The sequence below is a fragment of the Oryx dammah genome, unplaced genomic scaffold (assembly GCF_014754425.2).
Source record: "Oryx dammah isolate SB20612 unplaced genomic scaffold, SCBI_Odam_1.1 HiC_scaffold_29, whole genome shotgun sequence".
NCBI classification, from domain to species: Eukaryota; Metazoa; Chordata; class Mammalia; order Artiodactyla; family Bovidae; genus Oryx; species Oryx dammah.
The window spans coordinates 90,206,714-90,233,863 of NW_024070213.1; the positions used below are offsets into that span (position 1 = coordinate 90,206,714).

The 27,150-nt window shown below is 41.4% G+C and overlaps 1 protein-coding gene across 3 annotated transcripts; it reads left to right on the forward strand.

Annotated features, from left to right (window-relative positions):
* The first annotated feature begins 328 nt into the window (after positions 1–328).
* Positions 329–26,714, forward strand: EIF4B (eukaryotic translation initiation factor 4B). 3 transcript variants are annotated; one of them, XM_040234228.1, is made up of 15 exons: positions 329–570; positions 8,241–8,378; positions 9,322–9,530; positions 10,836–10,952; positions 12,199–12,253; positions 12,915–13,049; positions 15,826–15,963; positions 16,043–16,216; positions 20,309–20,537; positions 21,538–21,650; positions 22,446–22,659; positions 23,192–23,247; positions 23,813–23,918; positions 24,177–24,249; positions 24,621–26,714. In XM_040234228.1, exons 1-15 carry the CDS (start codon positions 558–560, stop codon positions 24,696–24,698), a joined length of 1,848 nt encoding a protein of 615 aa, XP_040090162.1. In that variant the 5' UTR covers positions 329–557; the 3' UTR covers positions 24,699–26,714. The 3 variants fall into 3 exon arrangements, with proteins under 3 accessions (XP_040090162.1, XP_040090163.1, XP_040090164.1); XM_040234229.1 differs by having other exon boundaries at positions 21,538–21,635; XM_040234230.1 differs by lacking the exons at positions 23,192–23,247; positions 23,813–23,918; positions 24,177–24,249; positions 24,621–26,714 and having other exon boundaries at positions 22,446–22,663.
* The last annotated feature ends 436 nt before the right edge of the window (positions 26,715–27,150 follow it).

Below are 27,150 nucleotides of genomic sequence, written 5' to 3' on the forward strand. Positions count from 1 at the left end.
GCAAGTAAGTGATGAATGAATGTTACTTTCTTTTCCTTCTAAACATCCCCAATTAAAACCATCCTTAAGCAGAATGGTGGTTTATTTTGCTTTAACAAAAAGCGATTTACAAAGAAACTCAGAATCTTCCCAGGAAACCAACTGTGGCACGCCCATTCTGGATTCCAGCCCGCCTCCAATCGGTGCCAGAGAGGTGGACCTTGACAGCGCCGCACCACCCCTTCCGTTTACCGCACAGGCAGGAAGTCTGCGGATCAGGAGACCCCGCCCCAGGCTGAGACCTGCCCCTCGTCCGCGCGTCGCCCTACGTAAAGCTGAGGGGTTTCGCGACAGCGCAGGCCCCACCCCTTTGGCCACATGTCGCGCAGGTCTTCCCGTCGGATGCCGCGTCACCTCCTCGCGCTGCTTTACGAACCTAGAGGAGCGCCGCCCCGCCTCCTGTGTCCCTCCTTAATTCCCCGCCCCCTCCCAGTTTCGCGTCTCCTAGCCCGACGCGCTCGCTCTAATCACGTGACTGCCTCATCCGGGTCCTTTGCGTTCTCTCTCCCTCTCCCAACATGGCGGCCTCAGGTGAGTGAGCGGCCGAGCGCGGCCAAGGACCAGGCTCCGAAGCGACTCTCCGAGCCTGATCCACTGATTCTTCGGAGTCGGGGGGTGGGCGGCACCCCTTCCCTTCGGATTTTGGGGCTGCGGCAGGCTGGCGGCTGGGCCATGTTAGGTTATTGCCTCGGGATGTTTGGGGGGAGGGGAAGGACACTTCCCCTCCCCCTCACACCCTTTTCACCCCATCTGCGCGAGGTTGGACTGGGGAGTAATGGTAGACTCTGGCTTGAGTTGGAGTGAGGAGGAGGCGCAGAAAGATCAGCGGGAGATGTAGGCCTTCTCATAGACGTGAAGCACTGTGCCCGCGTGAAAGCGTGGAGGAAGGAAGGAGGCGGTTGGCGCGCGGACGGGTGCACTCTGAACTAGGTCTCCAAGGCGCGAGGCCGTTGTGGACGGGAGTGGGGGCAGGGAATAAAGGGGGGGGGCAGTTAGAACCCGAGCGCGACTCGCTGGAGGGGCGGAGGAAGGTGGCGGTGCGCGTGCGCGGTCGGAGAGCCCAGGGTACTGGAGACTGGCGCGCCTGAAAAGCACGCGCGAGAGCCCAGATGGGAAGGTTTTACGCGCCTGTGTTGCTTTCTCTTTAGGTCCTTCCACTTTTTGCTCTTCCCCTTCTAGAGTGTGATCCGGCCCCTATGTTCTTCCAAGGGTAAATGTATTAGGTTTGGAGTTTGGCGTTACTAGAGTTAAGACGGGGGTAGGGAATCCGGTGTGGTGCGCCCACGTGTTGGAGGAGAGGAAGCAGGGTGGAGACCTAGATTTCTTCTGCACTTTTTCTTACTCAGTCAACACAGTTTTACTTGAGTATGAACTGTATATTTGTCAGACATGCTTCTGGATATTGGAGATCCAGTGGTGACCAAGATCAGAGCCCTTGACAGCTTCCGTTTTGGTTGAGTTTTGATGGCCCCAGTAGTAGGGTAGGGCCCTTTTTTTTTTTTTTTTTTTTTAGGGTAACTGCACAACTGCTAGGAGTTGCTTTTAGAAGAATACTAGTGGCTGGAATTGACTTCTTGTTTAGAATTTGAGAGGAAATATCACTTTCATGTAAGTCTCCCTGCACTTCTGATGGACTTAGTAGAGAGTTGTGCCAACATTTTGTTAACAGTGATTTTAGAATGGGGGATATGATCTCTTTTCCCTGGCATGAGCCTACATTGTACAAAACATTTATTGAACGACTTATCTCTGAACACTGATTTCTCACCAAGAATTTCTCTTCTCTCTTACATAGAGATGTATGTCTTTGGAAAATATTGAGGAAATTGAGGTGCAGTTGAGCATAATATCTTTCACTAGTGTAGCACTTGACAATTGACCTGGCACTTTTCTGTGTGTTGTCTAATTTGATGTTCTGTGAGATAATGCAGATGTTGGTTATCTCCTGTCTGAGGAATATGAAAATTAGTCGTTCAAGGTCACTGTCTGCAGATGGCAGAGTAGGGTCGCAATCTTTGAAACTTCTCATTCTTCTCCATTATCAACTTGGGACTAACAAGGTTGGTTTATGTGTCATCATAAGTTTGGGATGCTGCCCAGGAGCTTCATCTGAAGTACTTTGGCCATCTTGATATCTTAGTGTCATAATTAGTGAAAAGCCTGTTTTCCCTTTCTGTATAACTTTTGTGGAATTTTTTTAGAGGTGGAAGATGCCGATAGCATTGTGTAAATAAAGTCCAGACTAGTAAAACAGATGTGCTTAGTGAGGTCTCTTCTTCCACTCTACCCAGCTGGAAGCCCTTATCTCCTTTAATACAGTTACATGAATCTTTTAGCTTGTGTAATACATGTAAGGGACACTTATGCTGGTATCCGGGTACAGTGGTACATCTGACAGTCAGCCCTTGAGAAATTATCAAATTTCTTTCCCCACTTTGGATCTTTTCCCATCGTATTGATTTGGTGTATAATGGGTATACACCCATTATATTAATACAGGCCCACTGTGTGCATGGGTCTGTAAAATTAATGTATTTTCAATATACTTCTTGATGGCCCCTGAAAAAACATCTTATATTTTCTTTGTGAAGAAACATGATAAAACTTAACAGGCCTTTTACTTATTTTTTTAATTAGAGGAAAATTGCTTTACAATGTCGTGTTGGTTTCTGCTGTACACAGGTGAAACAGCTATAACTGTACATATATCCCCTCCCTTTTACTTGTAAATGAAACCAAAAAATTCTTTGCAATAATACAGTATCCAGTGTGACTAATTACTGACCTTCAAGAACTGGAGGTGTCCCAAAGCTAACTATTGTATCTGTGTCCTTGCCTATAGGGGATCAAATGTATTTGACACGGGTTAGCAGTTTGTGAGACTAGACTGCCTTGGGATTGTTAACAGTGTACCTGTGTGCACACAAGGCCTTTCATTTGCATAACACCTCAGAATGCCATTGTATGTGGCATCTTGTTTGATTATTTTTTATGGTAAGATAGTGTCCAATGGTGGTTTTTATACAGTGCTGACTCCTATAGTTAAAAATGGTTTCACTGGTTGCTCTTATATACAGTTCATGTCTTACCTATCTTCATATCCCTTCTTGTACCAAATGTTTGTTATTCTGGGAGTAAGATACCCAGATTCAGAAGGTGAAAGTTAAAATGTCTTATGATAATTTAAGTACAAATACAAAGAGAAGTATCAAGGTAAAACATTGTATTTCTAAGTAATGTCACTTTTAAAGAATGTATAAGTCACATACCATGTATGTATCACTTGAGATAAAATAACCTACTACATTGTATTCACTGCAGAACATCCTAGAATTTGTTTTCCTGATCATGGGGGAAGGAATTAACTTTAGAATTTTGGGGTTTTTTTGTTTTAACTGGTTGTTTCCCAAAATGTGCTAGAATTTGTTTTCCTGATCATGGGGAAAGGGATTAACTTTGGAGTTTTGGGTGTTCTTGTTTTAACTGGTTGTTTGTAGTTAAATATATGTGTGTACATTTAGAAGTGCACTCAACCAAAGTCAGTTTCTTAGATTTGTATTGGATATTGCTGTGGTCCATATGTGATCAAAATTGAGTATGTGTGGAGAGGTAAGGAAAAACATTGTGGCATTTTCCTCAGATTGTGTCAAGATGAAGTTGGACAAAGAGATCTCATAACAATTAAACATAGGGGTCAAGGCTCAGTGGTTTTAAAAAAAAAAAACCTGCCAATGCTGGAGATGCAGGTTCAATCCCTGGTTCAGGAAGATCCCCTGGAGAGGGAAATGACATCCCTAGTAATGACACTCTAGTATGCTTGCCTGGAAAATCCCGTGGACAGAGGAACCTGGCAGGCTACAGCCCATGACGTCGCAAAGAGTTGGATATGACTTATCACGAGCAAGATGCTGAAGCTTGTTGATCCTGACTCGGTCTTTATTCTCTGGTTTGCTAAACAGTAGCACAGTAAAGGTCGAGGACTCTTAATGTTATGATACTGTGCCACACTGTATGAAACATCTTTTCATGCTGTGCTCTAAACAGCAGTACATAAGTCTAATTCTAGGCAATCTGGTATTTGAGCGGGTTGCATTTTTTTATTATTATTGTTATTGGCTGCATTGGGTCTTCATTGCTCTGAGAGGGCTTTCTCTAGTTGCAGAGCACAGGCTCTAGGTGTGTGGGCTTAAGTAGTTGCAGCTCACTGATTCTAGAGCGCAGGCTCAGTTGCTCGGTGGCAGTGTGGGATCCTTCTGACCAGGGACTGAACCCATGTCCCCTGCATTGGCAGGCAGATTTATATCCAATGTACCACCAAGGAAGTCTAAGAAACTTAATTTTTTTAACAATGCCTCATTTAATTATTAAGAACTATGTGAATTCTCCTTCCTAAATAAGAGATACTAGTTTGAGAAAGAAGGAGAAGTAGGGCTGCATTGTACAACAAATAAGCTTTTATTGCTTAAAGTACTTTAAGGTGTCTACTGTTTTATTTAAAGAACTAACAGCTTGTCCGTAGATTTTATCACTCCAGTATATGTCAGTTGGAGCTTTTATTACTAATACAATGGAATTAGGACAGGAAAACATTCCAAGAAAACTAAAGGAAGCATTTTTACTTTTGATTAGCCTGATAATCCTGAAGATTTGGTTTATTGTAGTCACTTTTCTGCTAATGTGCTTTGTATAGGGCTAACATTTCCTTTTGTTTGTCTACTTATTTATTGATGTGAAAATACCACTTAGAATGCTGGTTCTCAACCATGGGCAGTTTTGTCTCACCCACCCAGGACACTAAGTCTAGGCTTGGAGATTGCTGTTAAGTATACAGTACATGGTGGAGAAGGCAATGGCACCCCACTCCAGTACTCTTGCCTGGAAAATCCCATGGACAGAGGAGCCTGGTGGGCTGCAGTCCATGAAGTCGATAAGAGTCGGACACGACTGAGCGACTTTCACTTTTCACTTTCATGCATTGGAGAGGGAAATGGCAACCCACTCCAGTGTTCTTGCCTGGAGAATCCCAGGGACGGCGGAGCCTGGTGGGCTGCCGTCTGTGGGGTCACACAGAGTCGGACACAACTGAAGTGACTTAGCAGCAGCAGCATATAATACATGGTACGTTGTCTCCCCGCCTTCCCCCTCAAAGGATTACCCAACCTAAAATGTCAGCCAACAGTGCAGAAATCGAGAAAGAGTTAAGCTGATCAGTTGTAGTATTTATTTTTATACCTGTCATAACAAAGCTTAACTAGATGAGTATATAAAGAGCTTCACAAGTACCTAGTATTTAGTCGGTAAATTACAATTGTAATGAGACAAGCAGGCAGTTAGAGGGTTTAATAAAATTTGTTCTTGTCCAAGTGGATTTGGTTTTGAGTAATTGGGATGTGTTTTATTAACGTGGTTGAACTTTAACCAATTCACAAAAAATTTAAAGACATTTAAGAGTTGGATCAGCTCAGTCATTGTGTCAAGGGTTTGATACTGCTGGAGCGTTAAAGGATACTTTACTTAGTAAAGAAGAGTACATCATTGAAGTCCTAAACGTGGAATGGACATAGATATTGTTGGAGCAAAAGGTGTATGAAGGATTTAGATAACATTGTTTCTCAGTTATTAGAATAAAACAGTGGAGAGAGCATTTAGGTTTGTTAATTTACTTTTTTAAAGGCTTGTTCTGTTAAATCTGCTGCTTATATTATGATTGAGTCAGTGCTGCTGCTGGATTTAAAGAAGTTGGAGGTCTTGAAGAAGAGTTTTAGCTTGTCTGTATATGAAGGCTATCCATCATCCAACAGTGATTTCTCAGCCAGAAGTTTTTGGAGGGGCCCGTCACAGAATCAGAGGGGAAAGGGATATGTATCGTTTGAAAAAACATTCTAAAACAGTGTTTTAATTTTCTTTTTTGGACACACTATTTTGAAATTTCAAATGACGTTAAAGAAGAATGTGAGATTAGTTTGTCAAGAAGTAAAAACTGAGAAAACCTGATTTAAGAAATTGATTTACGCCAAAATCAAACAAAGGGCAGATTGGTTTTCCAGCTTGTGCTGTTTTGGCATTAGATTTGTACTCAGATGGTAAAGCGTCTGCCTGCAATGCGGGAGACCCGGGTTCAATCCCTGGGTTGGGAAGATCCCCTAGATAAGGAGATGACAACCCACTCGAGTACTCTTGCCTGGAAAATTCCACGGACTGAGGAGCCTGGTAGGCTACAGTCCATGGGGGCACGACTGAGTGACTTCACTTTCACTTGTATGTAAAACAAAGGGAAAAGCGATACTTCAATCAAACTATTATTCTCATTTTAGGCTTTACCTTATTGTATGGGCTGACCATCAGTTCTATTTTTATTTTCTCAATGACCAGACAGATCATAAAGCCCCATGAAGGTAAAGCTCTCTGCTGCTGCTGCTGCTAAGTCGCTTCAGTGGTGTCCGACTCTGTGCGACCCCAGAAATGGCAGCCCACCAGGCTCCCCCGTCCCTGGGATTCTCCAGGCAAGAACACTGGAGTGGGTTGCCATTTCCTTCTCCAATGCATGAAAGTGAAAGTGAAGTCGCTCAGTTGTGTCCAACTCCTAGCGACCCCATGGACTGCAGCCTACCAGGCTCCTCCATCCATGGGATTCTCCAGGAAAGAGTACTGGAGTGGGGTGCCATTGCCTTTTCCAGCTAGCATTATATACTAGTCCCACTTATTTTTTAATTGAACAACTAAAATAAGCCTATACATTATCATTCTACCACAAAGGTATGTTTTATGTCTTATTCAAATTAAAATTTCCCCCAGGCCTTTGCACATGAACTAGGAGCAGTATCGGTATTATCAAACTTTGCATAGCTACTTTCTTCCAAAGCATAGGATAGATCCACAATATAACCTGGTGATCATAAATGAGTTTTGGAACAGGGTTACTATTAAGTTACTTGAGAGAAGCATGAAAACTTCACATTCAAGACCATATTTTCCCTGTATAATTGTAGCCAAGTTTGTCTGTTTTGCACATTGAGACCATAATTCTTGAGGTTCATTTTGTGTCCAGAAGGTTCATAACATTCATAGCAAACAGGTCTTTAGTTCCTGAAAATTGTATTTTAAAGGACAGGTAAGTACCAGGTGAGAGAACAGCCTTCGTTCAGTTAAGTAAATGATGCATCAAGTTACAGACTCTTCATCATTTTGGATTGAAAATTGAAAGTTTGTTGAGAATTGGAACATGGAGAAGGAACTCATCATTATAAAAGGCATGGAACTGATCTTTGTTACAACAGAGCTGCTTGTTACGGTTTTTGGGGTTTGTTTGTTTGTTTCCCTTAACCGAGTCACAGCTGCTCTGAAGGGCCAGTTCTAGAACTTCAGTTAGTGCTTCCAGTTCTTCTGCATTAGCTGCTGACTGGTGCCATCTCAGAAGTTGTAAGGACTGGAGAGTTAAAGAGCCATGGTCAGGATTCCTAAAGACTTCATAACCAGGGAAAACATTTAAATTGCTGGTTCTCAGGGCTTTCTTAGTTTTTCCTTTAGTATAATATCTCGTTTTCATATGTGGTATTAAGGTAGGGAAGGAGTGTCAGAATATTAAGAGTAAGGATTTTGTTTTGTTTCTTTGTGTCCCGGGAGCAATGAATGTAGTAACCTTTCTTAAACACAAATAGTTAAAAATCTCAAATGATACACAAGAGAATGTAGTAAGAAATAAAAGTTTGCCCCTACCTCATTGGCAATGACACCCCACTCCAGTACTCTTGCTGGAAAATCCCATGGATGGAGGAGCCTGATAGGCTGCAGTCCATGAGGTCGCTAAGAGTCGGACACGACTGAGTGACTTCACTTTCACTTCTCATTTTCATGCATTGGAGAAGGAAATGGCAACCCACTCCAGTGTTCTTGCCTGGAGAATCCCAGGGACGGCGGAGCCTGGTGGGCTGCCGTCTATGGGGCCACACAGAGTCGGACACGACTGAAGTGACTTAGCAGCATTTTATCTTTCAGTTCTCATTGGGCTTTCTGTCCCAGTACATTGTGCCTTCTCCTTTATATCTGGATGGAATTCTTTCATAGAAATGTACCACAATCTAAACCTTTGATGGGACTTTTTTTGTTACTTTCTTATAAGTACATTTAACAATAGTGCCATGTACAATTCTGTAAAGACCCAAGTATTGATGAGTAATCTTTCTCTTGTCTTTCTGAAACAGCGAAAAAGAAGAATAAGAAGGGGAAGACTATCTCCCTAACAGACTTTCTGGCTGAGGATGGAGGGACTGGTGGAGGCAGCACCTATGTCCCCAAACCAGTCAGCTGGGCTGATGAAACAGACGATCTGGAAGGGGATGGTGCGTTTCCTTCTGTTTTCCATCATGCCTGGAGTTTCTCTACAAAATCTATCCCATAATAATGCTTCACACTTGCAGTTTGAAAGAAACTTACTAATTTTGTAGAACCTGAAATCTTATGTTTATGTATTTGTACATAACAAAATAGGTTAAGGCTGTGAGTTTGAAATAGGGACTAAAGTGGTGATTCAAGAGGGCTTAGTGCCAAGTATGACTATTACAGTAATAGAGTTTTGTCAGGGTACTGTCCTTTTAAGCCTTGTTTTCATTTGGAAAGTAAGAACTAGATGATTTCATTTTAGGTCTAAAATTCTGTAATGTCCTCATAAAATAAGATAGCAGTATAATCTGTAAGCTGTTTGTACTTAGGAATAATTCGTTCTAGGAGCTGTTAGTATGAAGGCATGGTGTTCCTGGGTAAACAAAAATGGTCTGAGGGAAAGGAATGGGAATAGTAATTATGGTGGGGAAATATTTGAAGAAGTTCCGTGCCTTTGCAGAATAGCTGGCAACAGTCAGGAGCTATAAAGTCATTGGGCCTGACACATCTGATCACCCATCATTTTTTTCTAAAACCTTCATTGCAAACTGAAAAATACTTTTTCTTTTGTGACCTATTTTCGTATTAAGAAATTTCATCTGGATCGTACCTTCTGTAAGTGTTAATACCTGAAGTACAAACTCATGGGCAGTACCGTAGGGACAGTATCTCCTAGCTCCACTAGGATTACCATCCTGCTGGGCTACCATCTGTGAGACCTTGGTAGGCAAGTTACAAAACCTTCCCAAAATCTTGATTTCCTTTTCTGTAAAATACAAGATTACTACAAAGTTAAGGTGGAATAAAATGGTCTAGCACTTGGCACTTGTGTAGGTCCTCTCATTCTGCTGTGGCACTAAGGGAAGTTTCCTCAGCTGTTCAATGTCTACTTTTCTACCCTAGTTTCAACCACTTGGCATAGTAATGATGATGATGTGTATCGGGCACCTCCAATTGACCGTTCCATCCTGCCCACTGCTCCACGGGCTGCTCGGGAACCCAATATCGACCGGAGCCGTCTTCCCAAATCTCCACCCTACACTGCTTTCCTAGGGAACCTGCCCTATGATGTGACAGAAGACTCCATTAAGGACTTCTTTAGAGGATTAAATGTAAGTGTAAAGGATTTAGGTAATTAACTACATAGAGGGGATAGCATAGTGACTGTCTCTTGAATTCCTGTGTTGAGAAAAGTTCTGAGGTTATATATGGACTTAGAAAAGAAAATTATATAATTAAGTGGCTTTAGGCCCTCTGGCTGAGAATATTCTCGTCCAACAGACAGTCTTATCAACAAATTTAATACCTTATTGATACAGGGAGAGTCTATAAAGAACATATACCATTCTCATTAAGAAATTTAAAGTTAACATACCCAGTTGAATGTTGAAAAGTGGGAAGAAAGTTTCTCTAAACTCAGCTATTTTGTTAATTACATTCAGGCTTAGAGCAAAACTACATTTAAATATTTTATATGAATACATTTAACTGAACAGATATGTAGTTTATGTTAACAGAATCTGTTCACATATAATGGAATTCACAGGCTTGCTTAAAAAGCTTAAGGCAAGATGTTTAAAAACACTGATCTGAAAGTTTCCAGAAAGACAAAGTATGAGGTGCTTAAAAGTCCTTTTTCCAAACTTTGATGAGAGGACATCTTTATTCCCTTTTATTTTATTCCTTTTCCTGCTCTACTCATGAGTGGAGTTAAAATAGAATTTGAAAGCAACTAACAAAATCCATATCTCAGAAGGCCAGAATAAAGTATCAAGTCAGTGATGCAAAAGATAACTTGAATATATGCACAATGTTAGAGAAGTGAAGAAATAAATAATAAGGATTAGAAAACAGACACAAAAGGTGACAAGAAGTAGTTAGAAGTATGATTCAGTGCTTTATCATCTCAGAATTTGGCAGAGGGTAAGGATGGTGAGAGTTTACAATCCAGTGTTTGATTCAGCCAAGCTATAAATAGGTGAAAACAGTAAATAATGTTTCTCAGATAAGTCAGCTTGTCATAAAATATACTGCCCAGAAAACCTTTTGGCAAAAACTCAGTCTAATTTCTGAAAGAGAAACATTGAAAGTCAATCAATTGTGGGATAGGCGATTCCTCTTAATTGAGAAACAACTAAAAAATAGAAATACAAAATGAGGCAGAAGTCAGGGGTGCAAGGAATATACTGAACTTGTCCAAGTTTTCTAAGGGTTAAATTCATACTGTTCAAGTTGAAAAGATTTTAACAAGATATATAGTGAAGTTTCTCTTGTATCCCTCTGTACCAGTTTTCCTCCTGGAGACATCTAGGTTCTTGTGTATTCTTCAGATAAATCCATTGCATACACAGTGTCAAAAAAGAAGGCAAGTGAACAAGAACATTGAATTTGGGAACTATTTCTTATTTCTTCTTTAGATCAGTGCGGTGCGTTTACCGCGTGAGCCCAGCAATCCTGAGAGGTTAAAAGGTTTTGGTTATGCTGAGTTTGAGGACCTGGATTCCTTGCTCAGTGCCTTGAGCCTCAACGAAGAGGTAAATAAAAAGGGTGGGGTTGAGGGCTGGGAGCTAACAACTCTTATGTTTAGCAAACTGATTATTTTTTAGTCTGGGTCTGTAGCTATTTCAAAGATTCCCACAATATCTACAGAGAAAAGCCTGGATTATTTATCAGTATTGCAGTTAACTTTGAACATCTAGCAAGTCGCACTTCCCTTCAGCAAGTTCAGCAGGGCCTAGTAATAATTTTGAGAGGGCTCAAACATTTCTAAAATGTCATTTGTAGCAGTAATGCTTGCTCCTGGGAACGACAGTGAACATCCAGTCCTGCGTTCCTGCTATTGCCTGTAGATGTCTTCCTGTCTAGATACAGCAGAGGTTCAGCAGGAGGAGGGAATGCAGCCCTCAATACATGAAGGGAATGGAGATTAAGTCTACATGTGATCAGTTATTTAAGGCCATGTATGGATTGTTAGGCTTGCCCAAGCAGGAATATTAAAACAGTTAGTTGCTTATTAGTGATAAAAAGTTTCTAGTCCAGGAACTGCCTTTTTACCTCTAGTGACTTTAGAAATCAAACTGATTATATCTGAAAAGGAAAAAAAAGGCTCTTTTTTAAATTCCAGAAACCTCTCATTGTTGAGAAGGCAATTTCCAATGACATTTGTGGCATAATTCTGTGGTCCAAATCTGACATTGGACATGATTGAAAGCAGCTCCTCCTAAAATATTTTTCCTGTTTCAGGCTTGAGTACCATCATGATAATCTGAAGCAAATGTCAAATAGGAATAAAATTTGTGTATTTAGTTAATATATGAAAAACAAAAGTTGGAAGTTTTTTCTTTTCATGTCATTTTTAGGTTTCATTAGCATTACTAATTTTTAACTCCTCAGTCTGGATAAGAAAAGGATACCATATAACTATTATTGTCTGAAGTTTGCTGAATTGACTATAATGTAAAAGGATTACACTTAATAAATTGCCTGTGATAGTTAAAAAGTTAAATCTATTCTGTGAGATTTGACTTTATAAAATTAGTAAGATAATTGAACTGACATTTATTTAAGCCCAACTTAAATGTTAATTCTACAAGGTTATTTTATATTCAAGTCTTTATAGAGGATTCTTTAGCCAACAGATTGTAGTGTTGGCTAGATTACAGTGTTTTTCCTTTATCTTCCTTCCCCCAGTGCTTCTGCTATGCCCAGACGTTCAAGGTCACTCATGGGATTTGTGCATAATGGGGCAAAAGGTTGGTTAATATGGTCCTATGCTCTCAGTCTCTAGGTAACAGGAGAATTCGAGTGGACGTTGCTGATCAAGCACAGGATAAAGGTGAGAAAGCTGACTGGATGTGTTCCGAGTGTTCTGTTTCGTCTGGTCCTAGGATGACAAACCAGAGGTGCCCTTCCCCAGAAATTTTTAGTGGAGGCCTACCTTAATCTCAGTCAGCAATTGTTGACTGAGGGTGGTTTTGCTTCACAGGGGACATTTGTATTGGGAGTATTTGGGAGTATTGGGAGACATTTGGGTTGTCACAAGTGTGGGAAGGGCTGACGTCTAAAAGAATCCAGGGGCTGTGCTATAGTGTATATGATGGCCCCCCACAACAAAGAATTGTCCAACCCAAAATGTTGGTTGTGTTGAGACTGAGAAACCCTGATTGACTTAGATGAACGTTAAATATATGCTAAATAAATTACATACCTAGCACTCTGGACACCAAAGGAGCCCAATTCATGTATGTTTTAGAGGCTCCTGGCCTATATAGAAAATGAGACGGGTAAGCATTAAACCAGTAGGAATAAATGTGAGGAAGGGAGTCACTTGGTTGAGCTGAAGAGCGCACTTATAGGGCTGGGATGACTTCATGACAATGCTGTGGTGTAAGCAGGCTCCATATGTGAGGCAGCAGGGGTTGTCTACGCAGGTGAAAAATATTTGGCAACAGCTTTTGTGAGCTAACCTGTGGTTTTTTTATTTGATACGTCTGTAGACAGGGATGATCGTTCTTTTGGCCGAGACAGAAATCGTGATTCTGACAAAACAGATACAGACTGGAGGGCCCGTCCTGCTGCAGACAGCTTTGATGACTACCCGCCTAGAAGGGGTGATGATAGCTTTGGAGACAGTAAGTTCATTTTCATCCAGTTGGTTTCTTGGGCGTTCTGGGGGTGTTTTGTAATTAGACAGTAAAAGAAAATTCATTACCTTCGAATAATCCTAAATGTCTACCCATAGACTAGGTACTTCTGTGAGCTCAGGATAGAGCAGTGAACAAAACATGAAATACTGCTCTCTGGACATTATTTTAACAGGGGAGAGAAATAGTATGCAAATAAAATGTGTAATTTAGAGATGACTAAGTAGTGGTTTGTTGATATAATTGAATACTTGATAACATACATGTGATGACAGGGATAAAATTCAAAACCTGTTTGGTGTGGCCAAGCTTCATGGCTTATGGGATCCTAATCCTCCTGACTAGGAATTGAACCCAGGGTCCCGGCAGTGAAAGTGCTGAGTCCTCACCACTAGACCGCCAGGAAATTTCCAAAACCTGTTATGGTGAGGAAGAAAAGCAAAAATGTGGAGAAATTTTAAAGCAGTATCATGTAGTGTAAACACGTAAGTTTGTAAAGATATGTGCATGGTAATGTAGGCACCCTCGTGATTATGGATAGAGGGTGGAGGGAATTCTTTCACTACATTTGTAACATGCTACTTTTACATTTTAAAACTGAAATAAACATGGCAAAATGTTGCCGAAGTATCCACTCAACCTAAGTAATAGATTCAAAGTCAGTTATCATTTCTATAGTTTCTTGTATGTTTGGAATATTTTTTAAGTTAAAAAATGGAAAGAGCAACTTAAATCCACAAACATTTTGATTTTTTGTGAGACACTAGTGAACCCTGTGCCAAATACAATTGAGGAAGCAGAGATACAGTCCTATTTTAAGAGAGTCCTTGACATAGTTAAGATGTAGAAGGACGAAGTCACGTTTGTATTTGATTTTTAGATGAAGTCTTTATGACTCAACAGAGCCTTGGGACAACTCCTTAGGTACTTTTTACTTCAGTATCTATGCAAGAGGTTTTATTATTAACAAGGAGAAATGGCTCTTGAAAGGAAAAGCAGACAGTCAACCCAAGGGGTCCCAGGAACATGATAGTTTTGTCACCTCAGATATTAAATTTAGAGCAAGAAAGATGGATAATAACAAAGACTAGGCCAGGGCCCCAAAGTTAGCCCTGCCAACATGGTAGAGGTAGGTCCCACACTGTGTCACAAAGGGTAGAGACCCCTGTTCCAAGCCAGTAGCCCATAAAAGACACCTTGGGAGTGGGGCAAAGTATTATGCTAAATGTTTTGTATATTTCCAGAATATGCTGTCTTATAATAGCATAACTCCTGTGCTGCTATTCTTCACTGTGGATCCCTGCTCTCTTAGTGCAAGTTTATAATTTATAAAGTTTGTTTATTTAATTTTTTATTTTGCCCATGCCACGAGATATTTGGGATCTTAGTTCCCTATCCAGGGATGGGAAACATGTGCCCCCTGCATTGGAAGCACAGTCTTAGCCACTGGACCGCCAGGGAAGCCCCTTAATTTATAAAATCTAAACTACCTGTGGATGAATGTTCATGTAGACAAAATGATGATCTTTGCAAAATGAAACCATTGTTTAAAATGAAGCTGTCACAAAAATAATATCTTTCTTTGACCTACTTGTGTAAACTCAAAACATCTTTTAAGTAGGTTGTTTCATTTTTTAATTAATTGGTTCATATTGAGACATTGAAGTGTTTGAATTAACTGGTTGTCATATGTTGCATGTATTTTTCTCATTTTGATTTGTGGTATATGTAATTATTTTTCCATGCCAAATTTTTGTTTTCCCCACCACCACACCACACCCTGTTTTCCCTAACCAGGGATCAAACCCATGCCTCTTGCTATGAAAGCTTGGGGTCCTAACCACTGGACCACCTGTGAGTTCCCTCCATGCTAAACTTTTAAGTAGTCTTTGATTCTTTGATATCAAGTGTGAAAGATTCCAGCTATATTTTCTTCTAGTGTTTTGTGCTTATATTATTTAATGTTTAAATCATTAATCCTGGAAGTTTATTACAGAATACACAGCAGTCCATATCCCCCCCACCCCCTGTATCTGTGGGGATACATTTCAAGACACCCCCACATGGATGCCTAAAGCCTTGGATATTACTGAACCCTATGTGTTACACTGTGTTGTCCGTATACATACATAGCTATAATGAAGTTTAATTTATAAATTAAGTATATTGGAGATTAACAATAATGATTACTAATAAAATAGAACAATTGTAATAGTATACTGTAATAAAAGTTAAATGAATGTGTTGTCTCTCTCAAAGTATATCTTACTGTACTATATTGTGTGGGTACGCTGGACCAAAGGGATGATTTGTATCCTGGACAGGTTGGAGGGAGAGAGCATAAGATTTCATCCATGCTATTCAGAACAGCACAAACTGTTGTTACATTTTAAAACTTAAGAATTGTGTATTTCTGGAATTTTCCAGTAAAAATTTTTGTCTGTAGTTGACCACAGGTAACTGAAACTTCAAAAAGCTAAACCACAAATAAGGCGGAACCGCTGTATATTTATCTCCCCCTAACTTCCTCCTAAATTGTTACCCCAGGAACATTGATTGAATCACTAGAGAACTTTTTAAAAATAACTACTGAGAAAACTTAATGCAATACAAATTATTCTGCCTTGGATATAATATTTTTGTTGTTATTAAAAACAGATACCTCAGTGAATATGAACTCAAAACCAAACTGACCTATTGGGCTGTTTTTATTAGTAGCGTCAAAGAAAAAGGAATGACGTTACCTGTCTCTCTTCTCCTCTAGAGTATCGAGATCGTTACGATTCAGACCGCTACCGTGATGGGTATCGGGACAGTTACCGTGATGGCCCGCGCCGGGACATGGATCGATACGGGGGCCGAGAGCGCTACGATGACCGGGGTGGCAGAGACTATGACAGAGGTCATTATAGACACAAATGGTTTTAAGAGCCTCCTCCTTCCCTCCAGTGTGATGATTGCAATTTGGGATCTGTTCACAGGCTACGATTCCAGGATAGGCAGTGGCAGAAGAGCGTTCGGTAGCGGGTACCGTAGGGATGACGACTACAGAGGAGGCGGGGACCGCTATGAAGACAGATATGACAGACGAGATGACCGGTCCTGGAGTTCCAGAGATGATTACTCTCGGGATGATTATAGGCGGGATGATAGAGGTAATCATCTTGTCTGCTTGCTTGATGGAGCGTTACAACTAGAGTAGTAACTGGTTGAAAATTTCCAGTTATGGGCACAAATAGAATCTGCACACAGTTAAAGAGAAAAATGCATCAGAACAGGATAGAAAGAGCATTAGATTAAAATGAACACGATGAACATAAAGCCTAGTTCTAACCTGTCTTAGGATATAGGTTAAAATTTAATTGAATAGACAAAAAAAGGAAAAAACCATTTGCCAGACTCCTACAGTAAGGTCTCACTTAAAATAAGCTGTTTTAGCCCCACTTTTCAAGTGAAGAAATGAAACTCAGTCACAGTCTCATAGCCAGTAATTGGCAGGCAGTACGGGTCAACACCAAAATCAGATTGATTATATTCTTTGCAACCAAAGAAGGAGAAGCTCTAAACAGTCGGCAAAAACAAAACCAGGAGCTGACTGTGGCTCAGATCATGAATTCCTTATTGGCAAATTCAGACTTAAATTGAAGAAAGTAGGGAAAACCACTGGACCATTCAGGTATAACCTAAATCAAATCCCTTATGATTATACAGTGGAAGTGAGAAATAGATTTAAGGGCCTAGATCTGATAGATAGAGTGCCTGATGAACTATGGACAGGTTCGTGACATTGTACAGGAGACAGGGATCAAGACCATCCCCTTGGAAAAGAAATGCCAAAAAGCAAAATGGCTGTCTGGGGAGGCCTTACAAATAGCTGTGAAAAAGGAGAAAAGGAAAGATATAAGCATCTGAATGCAGAGTTCCAAAGGATATCAAGAAGAGATAAGAAAGCCTTCCTCAGCAATCAGTGCAAAGAAATAGAGGGAAACAACAGAATGGGAAAGACTAGAGATCTCTTCAAGAAAATTAGAGATACCAAGGGAACATTTCATGCAAAGATGGGCTCGATAAAGGACAGAAATGGTATGGACCTAACAGAAGTAGAAGATATTAAGAAGAGGTGGCAAGCATACACAGAAGAACTGTACAAAAAGATCTTTATGACCCAGATAATCATGATGGTGTGATCATTCACCTAGAGCCAGACATCCTGGAATGTGAAGTCAAGTGGGCCTTAGAAAGCATCACTACGAACAAAGCTAGTGGAGGTGATGGAATTCCAGCTGAGCTATTTCAAATCCTGAAAGATGATGCTGTGAAAGTGCTGCACTCAGTATGCCAGCAAATTTGGAAACTCAGCAGTGGTCACAGGACTGGAAAAGGTCAGTTTTCATTCCAGTCCTTAAGAAAGGCAGTGCCAAAGAATGCTCAAACTACCGCACAATTGCACTCATCCCACACGCTAGTAAAGTAACGCTCAAAATTCTCCAAGCCAGGCTTCAGCAATACGTGAACCATGAACTTCCAGATGTTCAAGCTGGTTTTAGAAAAGGCAGAGGAACCAGAGATCAAATTGCCAACATCCGCTGGATCATGGAAAAAGCAAGAGAGTTCCAGAAAAACATCTATTTCTGCTTTATTGACTATGCCAAAGCCTTTGACTGTGTGGATCACAATAAACTGGAAAATTCTGAAAGATGGGAATACCATACCACCTAACCTGCCTCTTAAGAACCTATATGCAGGTCAGGAAGCAACAGTTAGAACTGGACATGGAAAAACAGACTGGTTCCAAATCGGAAAAGGAGTACGTCAAGGCTATATATTGTCACCCTGCTTATTTAACTTATATGCAGAGTACATCATGAGAAACGCTGGGCTGGAAGAAGCACAAGCTGGAATCAAGATTGCTTGGGAGAAATATCAATAACCTCAGATATGCAGATGACACCACCCTGAAAGTGAAAGAGGAGAGTGAAAAAGTTGGCTTAAAGCTCAGCATTCAGAAAACTAAGATCATGGCATCTCGTCTCATCGCTTCCTGGGAAATAGATGGGGAGACGGTGGAAACAGTGTCAGACTTTATTTTGGGGGGCTCCAAAATCACTGCAGATGATGATTGCAGCCATGAAATTAAAAGACGCTTAATCCTTGGAAGAAAAGTTATGACCAACCTAGATAGCATATTGAAAAGCAGAGACATTACTTTGCCAACAAAGGTCCATCTAGTCAAGGCCATGGTTTTTCCAGTGGTCACGTATGGATGTGAGAGTTGGACTATGAAGAAAGCTGAGCGCCGAAGAATTGATGCTTTTGAACTGTGGTGTTGGAGAAGACTCTTGAGAGTCCCTTGGACTGCAAGGAGATCCAGCCAGTCCATCCTAAAGGAAATCAGTCCTGAATATTCATTGGGAGGACTGATGCTAAAGCTGAAACTGCAGTACTTTGGCCACCTCATGCGAAGAGTTGACTCATTGGAAAAGACTGATGCTGGGAGGGATTGGGGGCAGGAGGAGAAGGGGACGACAGAGGATGAGATGGCTGGATGGCATCACCAACTCAATGGACATGAGTTTGAGTGAACTCTGGGAGTTGGTGATGGACAGGGACGCCTGGCGTGCTGTGATTCATGGGGTCACAAAGAGTCGGACATGACTGAGCGACTGAACTGAACTGAATGGGTTAAAAACCAAGTGTTGCTTATTTCAATGCCATTATACCAAATGGTTGCTATTCATTCATTAATGGTAAGATGTCAGTGTACCTATTGTAAAATTAATGCCCCTAACATTATGATCACTTATATAAAACATGTGTTGTATTACAACTCTACCTCTCAAAAAATATTGTAAATGGCCACCATTTATTGTTCTGACTTCAGCGATGTCATTATATCTGGGAGCTTCCTAGTTGGCCTGGTGGTTGGGATTCTGGGCTTTCATTGTCCTGGCTTGGATTCAGTCCCCAACCTCAGTTGGGGAACTGAGATTCCGAATGTGACACAGCCAAAATTAAAATTTAAGTAAGGTATCTGGTCCAGAATTCTTCTCTGTAATTGTATTTAGACAGCACACCTAGAGTTAATGATTAGTAAGTATTCAACGTGGTAGACTATATATTGTCTCCACTTTGAAAAGTAGAGGCTCGGATGTAATCTTCGTTGGCTACTGACCTTTGCCTTTGATGCCTTCTCCTCCCCCAATAGTTGATTTCCACCCCCACCACCCCCAACTCCTCAGATCTGCCCCCTTTCCTCCAGGGTTACTGCCACTGCCACTGTTCAGACGTCGTTGCTGTGCCCATGTTACTTACATTTCCCTCTGTTTTCACATTGGCTTGGAGTGTCTGTGGAATCATATCTAATTAGGTTATTCTTCTTCTAAAACCCTTTTTTTGTCTCTTCATGGCCTAAAACATACCCCTTTGTACCTCTGACATAGACAAGGGCCTTCACTGCTCTGCCTCTTCATATTCCTGGCGTTGATATGGTATCTGAAAATAAGTATTCAGATTATTTGTTGAGTAGGTAATGAAATTATAGTGGGACGAGTAGTGGAGTTGCTTCAATAATGTGGATTTCATTTTTTGGTCCACCCTATATTAGGTGTGTGACTTCAGTGAGTTCTTGTTTCTGACTCCAGTTGTATCCTATTCACATTGGTTATGGTCCCTTGACAGAATTATACAGATGAAAAATGTTACCTTAAAAGTTATGTCAACTACTAATGTAAAACCTATATCTTTTGTATGTTTGAAATGTTTAGGATAAACACTGATTTTTGAGAAATACAATCTCCTTGAAATATTCTGACAACTTGGATCCAGGAAAAAATTAGACCCCTTTAGAGTGGACATTGTGGTGTTCACTGTTGCATGCTTTGCCCTATGAATCCCTATCAAATTTATATATTATACACAGAGATAAAGAATATAAGAGCTGGAGTCTTCCCCAGCATAGTGTTACAAGTTCTTCTTAACCTATCAAAATGATTCATGTTCCAGACCACATATTTTAACAAGATACTTTGATCCAATATCTTATCGTAATTAAAAATCCCCCCAGATAATAGTAATCATGGTAAATGATCAGTTTAATGATCTGCCTCCTTACCTTTGTTGGATTGGCTAGGCCACTCTTTAATCTGAATATTAAATAGCATTTCATAAGAGATACATCTAGCAGTCTGACTTTTAGCCATCAGCTTCTGGTGATTTCCAAAAACTTACTTTTTTTGTTGTTAACTTAGGTCCCCCCCAAAGACCCAAACTGAACCTAAAGCCTCGGAGTACTCCTAAGGAAGATGATTCCTCCGCTAGCACCTCCCAGTCCAGTCGCGCAGCCTCTATCTTTGGAGGGGCAAAGCCTGTTGACACAGCTGCTAGAGAACGAGAAGTAGAAGAGCGGCTACAGAAGGAACAGGAGAAACTGCAGCGTCAGCTGGATGAGCCAAAACTAGAACGACGGCCTCGGGAGAGGTGAGGTGATCTTCAGTGACAGATTTCCCATCCATGAAGCCCATGATTCTTAACGGGGGGCATTGTATGTCTAGGACTCTTGGGAAATTTGAGTGTTACTGGTTGTCACTTAACTAGCATTTAGTGCTCATGGGCCAAAGCTGCCAAGTGGCAGTGAGTGAGACAGTTTATTTAGTCAGGGAAGAGTTGTGACCTGTCCCTCATGATTTTCAAAAGGCCTCCTGGGCCCTCACAAGCATCTGCAAATTTTGGCTGACCTTTAAGAAAAAAGTTTGCCAAACCCTGCCTTAGTGTATAGAGTAAAATCCAACCAAAGTGAGGTGAATGGATTTACCTCTTCAAGTTATTGGAGATGGAGTAGAAAGAATGTTTTCACTAGTACTAAGTATAGGCTGTAAATTATTTTCCAGTTACAATAATCTAATAAAACTAGGCCTGGTTTTTTGATTGATTGGCAGAATTGTGTTGTCAATAACAGAGCACAGAGTTACAGATTCTGTAGGAGAATGTTCTTAACCCTAGCCAACACTTGGTGAAGTACAGGTTTCCTCAATGTCCAGAAGTAGAGCATTCCTACAAAACTTTATAAGCCAAAATGGTGTAAATCAAAGAAAAAATTATTTTAGGACACATTTTGCTAACAGATAAAAAGCTCGCTGCAAAATCAACACTGAAAGCTGTTTTCACTTTTCATCTTTTTTGTAAAAGCAGAATCCTCTTAGGATTTCTTTCCGGTAGCAGCAGCATATATGGGTCTTTTTGTAAAAGTAAAGTGGGATAAAGGTAACTTTGAAGCAAGTGATACTTATATTTGGAACCCAAGTGTGTTAAATGTCTGCTACTTTCAAATGGTTTGAGCAAGAGAGACAGGTTATACACCCACAGATAAAGCCAACATGATAAAACTTAAAAAGTGATAGTTCTTGAGGGGTCAGCATGGGTCCAAGGTAGCCATCACTGAGCTGGACCTGATGTATTTTGTTAAATCTCTTTTATACAGACACCCAAGCTGGCGAAGTGAAGAAACTCAGGAACGGGAACGATCGAGGACAGGAAGTGAGTCGTCACAGACTGGGACCTCAGCCACATCTGGCAGAAGTAAGTCAGACCAGGGTGGGTATCTCATTATTGCCCTTTTCCATAACCTAACGTATCCATAGCCAGATTATGCATAGACTTTGGAATATGAAATTTAGTCATGGACTCTCTATTTGGGTTATCATGGATCGGTCTGACTTTAATATCTGCTCTGAAAAAACCTGGGTAATGGGCACCAGAAGAGACTTAGTTATCAGTTTAATAACCTCCCACTGAAAAGTATTCTTGGCTGTTGGCGTGTATCCTCCTCTTAGGTTCCTGTGTCACTTTGCTGTTGTTGTTGTGCTGGGTCTTCATTGCTGCAGGTGGGCTTTCTCTAGTTGTAGAGATTGGGGGCTACTCTCCAGTTATGATGCATAAAGACTTCTCATTGTGGAGCCCAGGCTTAGACGATGGGCTTTGGTAGTTGCAGCACACAGGCTCCATAGTTGTGACGCACGGGCTTAGTTTCTCCACGGAATGTGAAATCTTCCAAGACCAGAAATCGAATCCGTGTCCCCTGCAATAACAGACATTCTTATCCAGTGTGCTACGAGTGAGGTCCAAACTCTTGGATCACTTTCTGTTGTGAGTTTCTACATGTGTATCAACTACCAACGTTTTAACACTGGGAACAAAAAAGTTCATAATCTTAGAAAAAACAATACTATTTTATCTGCTGGGAGCCAAAGTCAGCTCTGTATTTAAGAATAATGATGGGAAAAGCAGTATACTTGGATGTGGACCCTTTTCCACTCTTGAGATTCTAATAGATTGTTACCAATAAGCCCTTTTTTCTGATGCTTTGACCTTCCCATTTTGACCTCACAGATGCACGAAGAAGAGAGAGTGAGAAGTCTCTTGAAAATGAAACCCCCAATAAAGAGGAAGACTGTCAGTCTCCAACTTCTAAGCCTCCCAAACCTGAACAGCCTCTAAAGGTAATGCCAGCCCCTCCACCAAAGGAGAATGCTTGGGTGAAGCGAAGTTCTAACCCTCCTGCTCGATCTCAGAGCTCAGACACAGAGCAGCAGTCCCCTACAAGGTGAGTCAGCTTGGAAACATAGCAGTTGGTTGGCTATAGACTCTTCAGTGCTGTTTTTTCATGGTGGAAGGTGCCCTTTGGGGTGCTGGCCTGATGGCATCTGCTAAGCTCTGCCGTCTTGGCTTTCATAGTGCAGATTCTGTGGTGTGCCGGTGGTTCAGTTTTCTGGAGCTTTGCCAGCTGGTTGGCACCACTTTGGTGACTCAGTCTGCACACACTATAAATCAAAACCTGCAAGTGCCACATTTTGGCAGTATGGCCTTGGGGGTCACGCACTTCCCTTAGTCTTAGGATTCTCATTTGTAAAGCAGAGGGATAAGATTAACCTAAAATGACTATGACGATTCTAAGGGTGTGACACTTGGTCAAATTCACATAATTGCTCTGATTGTTGCCTTTTCCCATATTTTAATGTTTACAAGCATTAAGCATGTGTTTTTGGTTTTCTGTAAGACTTACTGCACTTGACATAGACATTTCTGTTCCTTTCCTAAGATAAGTTGATGAATGTGATTATATGTCTTCTTTCTAGTGGTGGAGGGAAAGTAGTTCCAGCTCAACCATCTGAGGAAGGATCAGCAAGGAAAGGTAAGGCCAAGAGGGAAGTAGGTCATTTGCCAAGATAGAGACCTAAATTAAAAAAAAAGATTCTGTTGAGGAATTGAAAAATACTGAACTTCATTGTATTTTGCACCTTTTTTGTTGTTAAAAGTTGATTGTCTGCCTTTTCTTGCCAGTAGAGGGCAGGAGTGGCTTGTTTGGAGAAAACATTGAGCCCTGCCCTTTCCTGGTAGTACATTTCTTTGAAAAGGGAAAGAAAAGTGGGTGGGGAGGAAACTGACATGTTTGGTCCAGATTAGAAATGTTGCCATCTGCAAGGCCAAGGTCATTACACGGCATCATAGTCCTTATTTCCACTTTGCTTTTCATGATGGCGTTAACTGCATGGCAGAATTTTTTAGTGGATCTTATTTAGGGGGTGTGACTGATACAGAGGAAGCGGAAGAAGAGCCTAGGAAGGAAGTCTGGATCAGGGGTAGTTTCATTTCCCTCAGTACCTTTGGGCACACTTCTCTTCAGCTTAAGGGAAACCTGAGAGAGTGGGAGTGTTTATTTTACTTGACTTGAATTTATTTTTGTGTCCCTCAAACAGATGAAAATAAAGTAGATGGGGTGAGTGCCGCAAAAGGCCAAAGTGGGAACTCCAGCCGTGGTCCGGGAGACGGAGGGAACAAAGACCACTGGAAGGAGGCAGACAGGTGTGCATGTCCTTTCATTTCTAGTCTCTGCCCTGTGCTTGATAGCTGCCACTTTGTAATTATGTTCTTCAAGCATTGCCAGTTCCCACTGTGAACCTGTTAAAGTCAGCCAATATAGTCGGTTACAGTTCTGAGAATCTAGAAATTACAAAAGGTCCAGATAGCCAAAATTGTTGACTGGGTGTGCCTGTTCAGTATCTGAAAACTGCTTATTGGTGTTGGAAGAGTCCTCTCCTAAAGGTATTTCTGCCTTTGCAGGAAAGATGGCAAAAAGGATCACGACTCCAGATCTGCACCTGAGCCAAAGAAAGCTGAAGAAAATCCAGCCTCGGTGAGTGTCAAAGACTTCCTCAACTTCCTGTGGCCCACTTTCACCACAGAAATTCTGTACATGCTGTAAACAGAGTGGTTGAAAGTAGGCGTTGCTGCTTGTTTGAAATAGTGAAAGAAGCTTAGGCTAGCTTTTCCTTTATTCTGCCTTTCACTACTCTGATCCCCTCTTCAAGATAAAAGGTGGTGTATGCCTTCCATAAGAATACACCTGCCTCCAGTCAACTCTCCCCAGCTACAGCTCCATCAGAGAAGCCCAATAAGCAAACGAGTGGGTGTGGTCTGGACATCCACCTCCCATCTGCCACAGTATCCTGAACCTTGGTTTTTGCTGTGAGAATTCAAGGCCTTATCTATCTTGTCTTGTTACAGAAGTTCAGTTCTGCAAGCAAATATGCTGCTCTCGCCATTGACGGTGAAGATGAAAATGAGGGAGATTACACCGAATAGACCTCTGCATTCTGTGCTTTCTCCTAGTCTCTCTCCACCCTGGAACATTCGAGAGCAAATCAAACCTCTATCCAGACAAGACAAAATAAAACTCACCATCTCCTGGAGACCTTTCTTAACTTTTTTTTAAAAAAAACACAAAATGAAATGAAATTCTTTTGCATGCTGCTGCAGCCTTTAAAGTATTGAACTAACAGGAGAATCACCAGTGTAGCCAGAGAAAGAGACGCACAGCTTCTAATGGGAAAGTTGTGGTGTGTTTTTATGACACGTGCAATTGCCTGTGTGATTAGTGCCTAGGGGCCTCTGTTTAGCAGAATGTAGTGACGGTGATGCAGTGTCTGGAATCTAGTTGGGCAGTAGACAGGTATAAGGAAGAGTGAGGTTCCTGCCTTTACTTCTTATCCTGTTGTGGCATACATGAATTCTCAAATATTACCTGAATAAATTCTCCATCCTCGGCAAGGTAGGTTTAGTCTCTGATGTTTTAGTCTCCAGGAGGCTGCCAGCCCCTCCTCTCATTTAGTTCTGAGTTACTGGGGCCAGCCTACGGGGAGTTCCTTCATTTGTACCCCCCAGGGGGGTAGGTGGAAGTGAGTCTACAGGCCACTGAAGGATAGGACTGTTTGGTGACCAAAATAAATGGGGAAATCGTGGTTTGAAAAGAAGCTTCGGGGTTTGGTGAATTATTTTGCACCAGTAATAGAGAAAATGGTATATGACCTCCAGTAAACACATGAATGGTTTACTTCCTGGAGCAGGAAGCACTTAGGGTTTGTGGGAATTCCCAGATCTTTTATGTGTCCTGGTTTCACCCTTTCTTAAACACTATCCCTTCTGAAAGTTCAGATAAATCCACATTCTGTTGAAATCCTGAAGTTTTAAAAATTCAGACTCTTGTCACCATCTTAGGTTCCTCGTGCTAGTCTTTCCTGTTACCTTCCCACAGACGGCTTGGACTTCGGTCACGCTCTTGGTCTCCTAGGCATCCGCGAGAGCCCCCCGGGAGCTGTCCCGTGAGGAATCACTACTGCTTTTCTTAAGCGATTCTTGGCTCCTTCATGTCTCTAGTCTCACTCCTTCCCTCCAGCCATTCCTGCTCCTGCTGCTTTGACCCCTTTTGCACCTCAGAAAACTTTAGAATTACCAGTCTTGAGTGGTGCGTGTGGTTAAGTTGGAAACCTTTCTTACAACCTTGATTGATGTTGGGGGGGGTGTGCTTTTTCAAAAGTTTCCATCTCTGCACTGAAATCCCACACAAATGTCTGGGCTTATAATGTGGCCTAGACCAGTGTTGGGGGGGGGGGTTCTTTTTTTTTAGCATTCCTTGCGAGAATGAATGATAATGGAGAACAATTTAACAAGGTTCTTGCTTCTCTTGCAACACAATAGCTTTACTTGCCCACTTTTATGTGCACCTTGGTACTGTCAGCTCAATAGATGGTGTCCTTATGGGCAGTACTGGTACCCACAGAGAAAAGACACCTTGGTCTCTTTTTGCAAACTTGTTTTCCCATCAGTCCTAGGTTAGACCCTGTCTAACCTTGCAGGGTGTTGGTTTATGAGTGCTGCAGCAGTGAGCGTAATGAATCATTTACCCAGTGGACATAAAGGACATACCAAGTGAAGTAACTTTAAATAATTGGCTTGGAGTGGCTAGTAGCTAGGAAGTGGCTTTTAGAGATACCCAAGGTTGAGAGGGTATTTTTTAAACCATTTGCTATAGATGTTGAAAAGGTAGGGTTTGCCCTCTAAATGTCTACTCCTTCCAAATAGATGTATACAAAAAAGCTGGTTTTTTTCCCCTGTTCCTCTACTCTGCCACCCTGTTAGAACAAACAGGGATTTATGACCCGCTCCTCATTACATGTAAAATTTGTACAAAAATATCTTCTATGAAAATGATTTGTAATCTGTAGACTTAATACCTGGGAGATGTCTTGAGATGTAAAATCCCATCCTTTGGGTTTTGGGGGTTTTTTGTTTTCTCCAAATAAATCTGATCTTTAAAGTTCACTTTAATGCTTAAGTTTCTTGATGCGCATACCACATTCTGTCCACTGACAGTGTGCTCTCCACACACACACCTTGCTGAAGTTCTCTGAGTACTCGATACCACTTTATGCAGCTGAAGTGTGGGACTACAAGCAGAATCTGTTGACTAAGGCCTCAGAACTGGAAATGATAGTATCAACTCCCCCTCCATCATTTTTGCCTGGTGTTAATTTTACCTGAGAGCATCTGCATCCCATTTCCTGTACTGTTTATTTTAATCATAAGATGAAGCAGGAACTCTAGGGCTACATCTGCAGGTCCTTGAGGTGTTGTCTCTGCAAACCTGCACTCCAGTCCGGATGCGTGCTGTGTCTGCTCTCCTATCTGCACTGGGCAGGCGGAGGAGAGTTGACAGGGTGGTCCAGGTTACAACTGAGGCCACTTTTAAAGCACCAAC

What these genes read in the sequence shown, in the direction of transcription:
- EIF4B (XM_040234228.1), top strand. An exon ending in TGATGATAGCTTTGGAGACA is followed by an intron (nt 13,050 to 15,825) that starts GTAAGTTCATTT and finishes CTTCTCCTCTAG; the next exon opens with AGTATCGAGATCGTTACGAT. An exon ending in CTGAAGAAAATCCAGCCTCG is followed by an intron (nt 24,250 to 24,620) that starts GTGAGTGTCAAA and finishes GTCTTGTTACAG; the next exon opens with AAGTTCAGTTCTGCAAGCAA.